This window comes from Lonchura striata, chromosome 31 (genome assembly GCF_050655825.1).
Source record: "Lonchura striata isolate lonStrDom1 chromosome 31, ASM5065582v1, whole genome shotgun sequence".
NCBI lineage: Eukaryota > Metazoa > Chordata > Aves > Passeriformes > Estrildidae > Lonchura > Lonchura striata.
In genome coordinates, this window is record NC_140733.1 from 6,675,613 (window position 1) to 6,686,091 (window position 10,479).

Here is a 10,479-nt window from a genome sequence, read left to right on the forward strand (position 1 = left end):
CCTCCTCCCCGCTTCCCGGCTTAATTAAACCAGCGCTTAATTGGAGCTCCCCGGCTCCGCCTGCTCCCGGCTTAGAGCAGCGGAACGGCCGCGGAACGGCCCCTGGATCCCTGGAACGGCCCCTGGATCCCTGGAACAGCCCCTGGATCCCTGGAATAGCCCCTGGATCCCTGGAACAGCCCCTGGATCCCTGGAACGGCCCCTGGATCCCTGGAACGGCTCCTGGATCCCTGGAACGGCTCCTGGATCCCTGGAACGGCTCCTGGATCCCTGGAATAGCTCCTGGATCCATGGAATAGCTCCCGGAACAGCCCCTGGATCCCTGGAACGGCCCCTGGATCCCTGGAACAGCTCCTGGATCCATGGAATAGCCACTGGAACAGCCCCTGGATCCCCGGAACGGCCCCTGGATCCCTGGAACGGCCCCTGGATCCCTGGAACGGCTCCTGGATCCCCGGAACGGCTCCTGGATCCCTGGAATAACTCCTGGATCCATGGAACAGCTCCTGGATCCATAGAATAGCCACTGGAACAGCCCCTGGATCCCCGGAACGGCCCCTGGATCCCCGGAACAGCCCCTGGATCCATGGAATAGCTCCTGGATCCCTGGAACAGCTCCTGGATCCCTGGAATAGTTCCTGGATCCCTGGAATAGCCACTGGAACAGCCCCGGAACAGCCCCTGGATCCCTGCCCGGCGCTTTCCGGGCGTTTTTTCCTGCGAGCAGGAGAATCCCCGGATTCCCAAACCCCCGGATTCCCGAACCTCTGGATTCCCGAGCCCCGGATTCCCGAACCTCTGGATTCCCGAGCCCCGGATTCCCGAACCTCTGGATTCCCGAACCTCTGGATTCCCGAACCTCTGGATTTCCGAGCCCCGGATTCCCGAGGCGCCGCTCCGGAGTGTCCCGGCCGGGCTCCGATCCCTTTCCCAGCCGCGGCCGCTCCCAGCGCCGCTTCCCGGGAATCCCGGCCCGGGAGGAGCCGCCCGACGCAGCCGCCGCTGCTTTCCCTGGATTTCGGTTTTCTCCCTGGATTTTTTGGCACCGCGGACACCGGGGTGTGGCCGAGGCCGAGACTTCTTCCTTCCTTCCTCATCGTCCGGCTTTTCCTGGGATTGTCCCGAGGGTTTTCCTGGGAAAAGGGAGGACCCGGCAGGTCCCGCAGTCCCCATGGAATTGTCAGCGCCGCGCTGCCCCCGCGCCGGACCCTCCGCTGGATCCCCGAGGTGGGGCGGGAGCAGGGAATTCTTTCCCGGATTTAACCGATTTTAACCAATTCCAGCTTTTCCCGTGGCCAGCGCGGGGCCGGATCCCACGGACGGGTCCTGGCGCCGCTCCCAAAATCCCCGTTCCCCAAAAAAACCCAGGACCTTCATCCCAAAGGGCTCTTCTTCCTCTGGGCCGCTCGGGACCGCAGGACAATGGGGCATTTCCATCTTTTTTCGGGAAAATCCAGCCCGCGGCACGACCCCGGGGCAAATCCGGAGGCGGGGATTTAAAATCGGGCACCAAAAAAAGGCTGGAACGGGTCAGGAGGGGAGGAATGGGAGGAACCCCAGGAGATCTTGGAGGCTGCTCCTCCCTCGGGCCATTCCCATGGGAAAAGGAATTTCATTCCATCCCCGAATCCCCGCTTGGGGAAAAATGTGGATGGGATTTCTCGTGGGGACACCGGAGTGGGGAAGAGCTGCTCAGACAGTGCCAAAATGCCTGAAAATTGGCTAAAAACCCCCCAAATTTCTGTGTGGCGGGGCCCAAAATGCTGGAAATGGGCAGGAAGTGAGGATTTTTTACGGAAAAACGGTGGGAAATGTAAAAATGTTGAGGTCCTGAAGCTCAAGGGGCTGAAAATGGGCAGAAAATTTCACATTGAGGTAGAAATTTCCAAAACCAGGTGGAAAAGGAACGGAATGTCCAGGTTGTGAGAGGTAAATTTGTGGCAAGAGGCAAAAAAAATCCCAAATGTTTCCTGAGCTGAAGCCTGAATTTCCAAGAACAGGTGGAAAGTGAAAAACCTGGATGGGCTGAAGCCCAAAGTGCTGAAAAAGGACCAAAATTTTCCTGTAATTTCAGAGAAAGAGCCCAAATTCCTCCCAATCCAAACCCTAAATCACCAAAAATGGGTGGAAAAGGAACAGGATAGCCTCCATTGGAGCCGGAATTGATGGAAACAGGGGAAAATTCCTCAAATTTTCCTCCGTGGGAATCGAATCTGCTGATTCAGGCGATTCCAAGGGTCGGAGTCCTGGAAACACCTCCTGGAGCTCCTCCCACTCAGATCCTGGGGAAAACATCCCTTTTTTCCCCTGTTTTTTGCTCTTTTTCCCTGTTTTCCTCGTTCCTGACTCTTCCTTCTGGGGTGTCCTGGGTTCTCCTGGGATTTCAGGGGTGGAAACTCCCAGAAATTGGGGTTTTTTTGGAGCTTTCTTCACGGTTTTCCTCCTTTTCCAGCCCATTTTTCACCTGTTCCGGATCTCCCTACAGGATTTGCCTGGGGGAGGAAAAAAAAAAATAAAATCCTAAAGAATTCCAGAGGAGGGGATTCTGGGGCTGGAGTCGCCCGTTGCAGGGGTTTCCCTCTGGCAGCACAAAGGGAACGGAGCTCCCGGAGCTCCGGGAACGTTCCGGGGCTTTGTCCCGGCGCAGCCGCGCGGGAGCGGCCCAGGGGAGGGACCGGGGCCTTGTTCGGGCTGCCGGAGATTTCCAGGAGGCAAAAATCCCGGAGCACCGGGACAGGCATCCCCGTCAGCCCCAGGCACACCTGGGGATCCACATTTCACAGCCTTCTTTCCCTCCAAATCCACCTTATTCCCTCCAAATCCACTTCTTTCCCCCACAAACCCATTTTCCCTCCTAGAATTCCATTTTTTTTCCCCTACAGCCCAGTTTTTTTCCCTACAATTTCACTTTTTTTTCTCCACTTCAATCCTACTTTTTGCCCTACGTTCCCCTTTTTCCAATGGCCGCGGTGCTTCCCCGCGGCACCGGTGTGGATGTGATTCCAGAGGAAGATTCCCTGTCCCCGTCCCTGTCCCTGTCCCCAATCTTGTCCCTGTCCCTTTGTCCCCATCCCCGTCCCATCCCTGTCCCTGTCCCATCCCCATCCCCATCCCTGTCCCCATCCCTGTCCCATCCCTGTCCCATCCCCATCCCCATCCCTGTCCCATCCCTATCCCTATCCCATCCCCATCCCTGTCCCATCCCCATCCCTGTCCCATCCCCATCCCCATCCCTGTCCCATCCCTGTCCCCATCCCTGTCCCATCCCTGTCCCATCCCTATCCCTATCCCATCCCCATCCCTGTCCCATCCCCATCCCTGTCCCATCCCCATCCCCATCCCTGTCCCATCCCTGTCCCCATCCCTGTCCCATCCCTGTCCCATCCCTGTCCCCATCCCTGTCCCATCCCTGTCCCATCCCCATCCCCATCCCCATCCCTATCCCATCCCCATCCCTATCCCATCCCCATCCCTGTCCCATCCCCATCCCCATCCCTGTCCCATCCCTGTCCCCGCCCCTCCCGCCCGTCCCGCACTAATCCCGGGATTAGCGGCGCCGCTTCTGCACCGTCAGGATTCTCCTGCCCGGAGCCGCCGGACAGGGCCGGGGCCGGGCCCCGATCCCCGGGACCGCCCGGGACCCTCTCCCCTCCCGGACCCTCTCCCCTCCCGGACCCTCTCCCCTCCCTCCCCTCCGGGACCCTCTCCCCTCCCGGACCCTCTCCCCTCCCTCCCCTCCGGGACCCTCTCCCCTCCCCTCCCTCCCCTCCCCTCCCTCCCCTCGCGGCCTCGGGAGCGGCGCCAGCGCCGGTCGGTAACGGGGTCTGGGCGGATGGGGGAAAACGGGGCAGAATTCCATGAAAACGGGGGATAACGGGAGAGAATTCCATGGAAACGGGGGATAACGGGAGAGAATTCCATGGAAACGGGGGATAACGGGGGAGAACTCTATGAAAATGGGGGAGAATTCCATGAAAACGGGATAATGGGGAGAACTCCATGAAAACAGGGGAGAATTCTGTGAAAACAGGGAAGAACTCCATGGAAACGGGGGATTATGGGGGAGAATTCCATGGAAACGGGAGAGGAGGGAGGGAATTCCATGAAAACAGGATAAATGTCTTAAAAACGGGATGATAAGGGAATATTCCCTAAAAACAGGGAATTATAAGGGAATAGTCCCTAAAATGGGATAATAAGGGAGTATTCCTCCAAAGCAGGGAATTATAAGGGAATATTCCCTAAAAACAGGGAATTATAAGGGAATAGTCCCTAAAATGGGATAATAAGGGAGTATTCCTCCAAAGCAGGGAATTATAAGGGAATATTCCCTAAAAACGGGGAAATATAAGGGAATATTCCCTAAAAACAGGGAATTATAAGGGAATAGTCCCTAAAAACGGGGGATGATAAGGGAATATTCCCTAAAAACAGGGAATTATAAGGGAATAGTCCCTAAAAACAGGGAATTATAAGGGAATATTCCCTAAAAACGGGGGATGATAAGGGAATATTCCCTAAAAATGGGGGATGATAAGGGAATATTCCCTAAAAACAAGGAATGATGAGGGAACATTCCCCAAAGCAGGGACAGGCGGGCAGCAGTCGGCCGGGGGAGGTTTGGAGCGGTGAAGGGGAAATGGGATTTTCCATCCCTCGGGCCCTCGGTGGTGTTGTTGTTTTTAGGGATAAATCCTCCCGGGGCTTTTCTGGGTCGAATTCCGGGAGGGGCCCCTCAGGGTGTCCCTAAATCCCTCACTGCTGCTCCCTTACAAAAACAAGGAAGGATGGAATTCTTTTCCCCTGAAAATTCCTGATAAGGGTGAAAACCTCCGGAACTCCCCACTTGCTGATTTAACAGGGAACCTTCTGGCGGCCCCAAACTCCTTCCATCCCTTTTCCCTCCCACTGAGGCAATTCCCAAAGCTGGACACATTCACGGCACCGCAAATTCCCATTTTTGCCTCATTTCTCCCCAGAGCTGGAAAATGCGGCCCAGATCCGATGGCTGAGCTCAGAGCTGACGACTGAAACGGGAAAACCCCAACTTCCTTCCCCTTGTGGCCCCAGATCCCCGAAATCTCTGGTTTTTACTGGGTGGGGCCGAGAGACGGGGTGAGAAAATCCCTTTTGGGTTAAAAACGCCTCTTCCCAGCACTCTGCTCTCCCGACCTCCAAGTGCACAGCCCGGCTCCTCCCCAAAATCACAAATCCTCTGGATTTCCCTGCTTCCCTCCCTCCCACCCGCGCCTGGCTTCCACCTGCGCCTCTGGGGGAAGGTCTGGGATTGTCTGGAGGGTGAGGAAGATCCAGGGGAAGGTCTGGGATTGTCTGGAGGGTGAGGATGCCCCCAGAAAAGATCTGGGATTGTTTGAAGTGTGAGGATGGTCCTGGGACTGGTTTGGAGGGTGAGGATGTTCCAGAGGAAGGTCTGGGGTTGTCTGGAGGGTGAGGATGATCCAGGGGAAGGTCTGGGATGGTCTGGAGGGTGAGGATGTTCCAGAGGAAGGTCTGGGATTGTCTGGAGGGTGAGGATGTTCCAGAGGAAGGTCTGGGATTGTCTGGAGGGTGAGGATGTTCCAGAGGAAGGTCTGGGGTTGTCTGGAGGGTGAGGATGCCCCAAGGGAAGGTCTGGAATTGTTTGGAGGGTGAGGAAGATCCAGAGGAAGGTCTGGGATTGGTTTGGAGGCTGAGGATGCCCCAAGGGAAGGTCTGGGATTCATTTGGAGGGTGAGGAAGATCCAGAGGAAGGTCTGGGATTGGTTTGGAGGGTGAGGATGCCCCAAGGGAAGGTCTGGGGTTGTCTGGAGGGTGAGGATGTTCCAGAGGAAGGTCTGGGATTGTGTGGAGGGTGAGGACACCCCAAGGGAAGGTCTGGGATTGGTTTGGAGGGTGAGGACACCCCAAGGGAAGGTCTGGGATTGTCTGGAGGGTGAGGACACCCCAAGGGAAGGTCTGGGGTTGGTTTGGAGGGTGAGGATGCCCCAAGGGAAGGTCTGGGATTGGTTTGGAGGGTGAGGAACTGAGCCTTTCCCCCACTCCTCCGCAGGCTGTCCTGAGCCGGCCAGCTGGGCCGCGTGCCGGCGGCCGCCATGTCCACCAAGGTGCCGATCTACCTGAAGCGGGGCAGCCGCAAGGGCAAGAAGGAGAAGCTGCGCGACATCCTGTCCTCGGACATGATCAGCCCGCCGCTGGGCGACTTCCGCCACACCATCCACGTGGGCAGCGGCGGCCAGAGCGACGCGTTCGGGGACATCTCCTTCCTGCAGGGCAACTTGCACCTGCTGCCCGGCGGCCGCGACGCCGAGCGCGGCGGGGCGGCGGCGCCGTTGGAGTCCTCGCGCGCGGCGCCGCCGCTCCAGAACGCCGTTTCGCTGCCGGCGCTCGGCGCCGCCCGGGCGCTGAGCCTGCCCGCGGCGCGGGCCCCGCCGAAACCCCCGCGGCTGCGCCCGGACGAGGCCCCGGCGCCGCCGTCGTCCCCGCGGCCCGGCGCCGGCGAGGCCGAGCCCTTCCCGGCGCACGCCGGCTCGCTGCTGTCCCTGCACGTGGACCTGGGGCCGTCCATCCTGGAGGACGTGCTGCGGGTCATGGACCGGCACCGGGCCGAGCGCGGCGCCCGCCCGGAGATCCGGACGTGACGGCGCGGGGAGGCGGACGGCGAGGATGAGGATGGCGAGCAGGATGCGGGGCGGTTTTCGGATACGGCGCTCGGATTCCGGCTCAGATCCCAGCTCTGATTACAGCTCATATTCCAGCTTGGATTCCAACTCAGATCCCAGCTCGGATTCCGGCTCAGATCCCAGCTCAGATCCCAGCTCAGATCCCAGTTCTGATTCCAGCTCAGATTCCAGCTCAGATCCCACCTCGGATTCCAGCTCGGATTCTGGCTCAGATCCCAGCTCAGATCCCAGCTCAGATCCCAGCTCGGATCCCAGCTCGGATCCCAGCTCAGATCCCAGCTCGGATTCCAGCTCTGATTACAGCTCAGATTCCGGCTTGGATTCCAGCTCAGATCCCAACTCAGATCCCAGTTCTGATCCCAGCTCAGATCCCAGTTCTGATCCCAGCTCAGATCCCAGCTCAGATCCCAGCTCAGATTCCAGCTCAGATCCCAACTCAGATCCCAGTTCTGATCCCAGCTCAGATCCCAGTTCTGATCCCAGCTCAGATCCCAGCTCAGATCCCAGTTCTGATCCCAGCTCAGATCCCAGCTCAGATCCCAACTCAGATCCCAGCTCGGATCCCAGCTCATTTTCCGCCTTTCCTCTCGCCGGGTGAGGGTTCACCCTCAGGGCAGAACCCCCGAGCTCTCCTCAGTGCCAGAGCTGACCACGGGAAACGCGACCCCGTGTCTGTCGGACCCCGCGGGATGAATTCCTCTTTTGGGATGAATTCCCAAAGATTCCGGCCAGGAGGATTTGGGGGCGCAGCGGGGTTTGTTCTGAACCGTCACGGCGCCGTCACTTCAACTCCTGCTCCGTGAAATCCTTTGGAAATCCCAGACAGGGCAATCTCCCCCGGGAGATCTCGCCAAAACTCCCCGTGGAGAAGCCAAAAGTCCCCGTGGAGGAGCAGGGCTCTTGTTTTAGGAACTCAATCCACGGAGGGGCCAAAAAACCCCTCTGGGGCCGGCAGGAGCAGGGCTGGGCTGGGAATCCTCGAGGAGACGCAAAACCAACCCAAAATCCCGATCCGGGCCGACGGATCCGCCGCCGACTGTTTGGGAGCGGCGGGAACGGGGAATTCCAGCTGGATTTTGGGGAACGGGACAAAAACCCAGCTGGACACGCTGCCGGTGACGGGGGGGATTCGCGGGGCCTCCTTGCCCAGGCTCCTGTCACAAATTCCATCTTTTCCCGATTCCGGGGAGTTTGAGCCCAGAATGAGGCCGGGATCCCCCCAGGGCAGAGTCGGGCCCCTCCTGACCAGCGAGTCTAATTTAGATTATCTGACTAATGACTCATTAGATTCTCCTTAACGAACCCTTGTCCCGCCTCTTCCTTCCCCTCCCCCTCTGCGTCGGTAAACCCGAACCGCTTTTGGTGCAAACACCCAGAATTTGGGGATAAACCCATTTCCCAACGTTTTCGTCTGTAAAATAATTAGCAGACCGAGGTTGATTGGGCTCGATCAGGTTTAATTTCTATTTGGTCCAACTCTTCCCTGCTCTGAACTCTTTTCTCCCCCCACACTCTGTCCACATTTTATTTATTTTGGGATTTTTCCTCGCCAAATCAATTCCAGCCGTTTCAGAGCCTCGTTTGCGATTAATTAACCCCCGGGACGTTTGTGATTAATTAAGCCCAGAGATTGGGATGGGAAGGTGGCTCCAGACACGCCACAGCTGCCACTCGGACCAACGTGAAGGGAAGCCAGCCCAGCACGGCTCATTTTGGGTGGATTTCTGTGCTTTGGGGGTTTTCCAACGCGAGCTGGGCTGGGACAATGTGGATGGACTTTTTTTCCTGGATTTCACCCCAGTTTTCCTGGCTTCCACCTTAATCAGTGATTTGAAGATGGAGCTGTTTGTGCCCCACCTCGGCCCAGGAATTGCGAAACCGTCGCTGCCGGAGCGGTTTCGAAATAATCAAAATCAGCCAAAATCCCCTTTTTTTCCTGTTTTGTCCCTTTTGTGTCCCGGTTTTTTCCCTTCCACAACCCAGGGCTGACTTTTGGGGTGCTCCAGCTTTAATCTGGGATCTCGTTCACTCGTTTCTGTTCTCTCTGCTCCAGTCCTGGAAAAGCTCCTTTAATTTATCAAATTTGGGGTTTTTTTAACCTTGAAAAGGTGATTTTTCTTTTCTCCCCCCCTCCCCTCCTTTCTCTCTTCCCTCCCTCCCACACCCCCCAGACCAACTTGCTATAAACCCCTGAAATTATCCCCAAAATTAGTGTTATTATCCCTGAAATGTTTTTTTTTCCCTCAATCTCATCTCCTGCAAAAAAAAAAAAAAACCAAATTCCTTAATTAACTTTTAATTAATGAATAAATCATTTGGGATCCCTTTCCACAGGACTGGAGCCTCCTTCACTTCTCCCCTAATTAATCACTCCCCGAATTAATGATTTATGCAAACCACAGCTGCTGATTTGCTCCCAATTCCAAGAATTTGAGTCATCCGGAGCAGCCCTGACTCAGCTTCCCCTCCCTTTTTGGAGAATAACTCCGGATTCAATCAAGGATGGAATCGTTCATTAACCCCAGCAGGGGCACAGGCCTCCCTCCCAATTTCCTCGTTATCCCGGGATTTCCGCTGGATTAACGCCGCCCACGCCAGCGGTCAGTGCCTGACCCCCGGCGTGGCCGGAGCCGGGAACGGAGCCGGAGCAACAGCCGGCCTGGGATTACCAGGAGGAGGAGGAGGAGGAGGAGGAGGAGGAAGGTTTGACCAGGGGGTGACCTTGGGGGAGAAATGCAAATTCCCAGCAAACAGGGAAAAAAAAACCCAGGTAGGATGTGGAAATAAGGAGGAAAAAGAGAGAGGAATTCATCTGGAAATAAATGGGGAATTCACCTGGAAGTGAGGCACTCACTTGGAATGTGGAATTCACCTGGAAATAAATGAGGAATTCACCTGGAAAGGAAAACTCACCTGGAAGCTGCCGTCAAACCACGCTCGCCGTGGGGTCTGTGGGTGACCTCGGTCCTGAGGGATGAATTTGGGGACACTTGGTTAATTCAGGTTGGAGAAAAAGGGAAAAGAGCTCAACAATGGGAACTTTTGGCAGGAGTTTTTGGGGATGAGAAGCCGTAAGGAATCTGGGGGGGATCTGAGGGATCCATCCTCACTTATCCCTCATTTCCCCTCTCCCAGCTGTTCATCCCTCATTTCATTCCCCCATCCCCAATTTATCCCTCATTTCCCCTCTCCCAGCTGTTCATCCCTCATTTCATTCCCCCATCCCCAATTTATCCCTCATTTCCCTCCCAACCCTCACCCCTCTTTCCATGTTATCCCTTCCTTCCTCCATCCCTCCCCATCCTCCCTCTTCTCACCCCATTCCATGGAAAAGCTGAGAAAACCTTTGGGATCATCAAAATCCAACCCGGCCACCCCTGAACAGCGTCCCCATGTGCCACATCCCAGCTTTTTTTGGGATAACCCCAGGGTGGGACAACCCTTTCCAGGGACTTTCCTGAATAAACCTCCCCTGACACAACTCGGGGCTGTTCCTTTTGTTTGATCCATGGGGAGAAGGGATCTCACCCCCAGCCCCATTCCAGGGAATCTAGGGAGCAGTGCGGTCTCTCAAATCTCCTTTTTCCACGATAAACCCCCTCATCCTCTGCCATCATTTCCGCCCTCACTTTCTGTCCATTTTTGCCTCACTCTCGTGCTTTGTTCTCTCCCATTTTTCCCCTCAGTCTCCCCCCGTATCCCCACTCTGCCTCCCGCCCCCATCCCCACGCCCTCCCTTCCTCCCCGTACCTTCAGCCGCCCCTTTTTCCCGGATTTTCTCCTTTTTTGTGCATTTTCC

At 56.6% G+C, this 10,479-nt stretch overlaps 1 protein-coding gene across 3 annotated transcripts; it reads left to right on the forward strand.

Annotated features, from left to right (window-relative positions):
- The first annotated feature begins 1,087 nt into the window (after positions 1–1,087).
- Positions 1,088–7,982, forward strand: LOC110478861 (cdc42 effector protein 2). 3 transcript variants are annotated; one of them, XM_085563588.1, is made up of 3 exons: positions 1,088–1,227; positions 4,980–5,298; positions 6,050–7,982. In XM_085563588.1, exon 3 carries the CDS (start codon positions 6,093–6,095, stop codon positions 6,636–6,638), a length of 546 nt encoding a protein of 181 aa, XP_085419714.1. In that variant the 5' UTR covers positions 1,088–1,227; positions 4,980–5,298; positions 6,050–6,092; the 3' UTR covers positions 6,639–7,982. The 3 variants fall into 3 exon arrangements, with proteins under 3 accessions (XP_085419714.1, XP_085419715.1, XP_077645829.2); XM_085563589.1 differs by having other exon boundaries at positions 4,980–5,115; XM_077789703.2 differs by lacking the exon at positions 4,980–5,298.
- The last annotated feature ends 2,497 nt before the right edge of the window (positions 7,983–10,479 follow it).

Excerpts from the sequence above, each read along its gene's own strand:
- LOC110478861 (XM_085563588.1), top strand. The coding sequence starts at position 6,093 with ATGTCCACCAAGGTGCCGATCTACCTGAAGCGGGGCAGCCGCAAGGGC.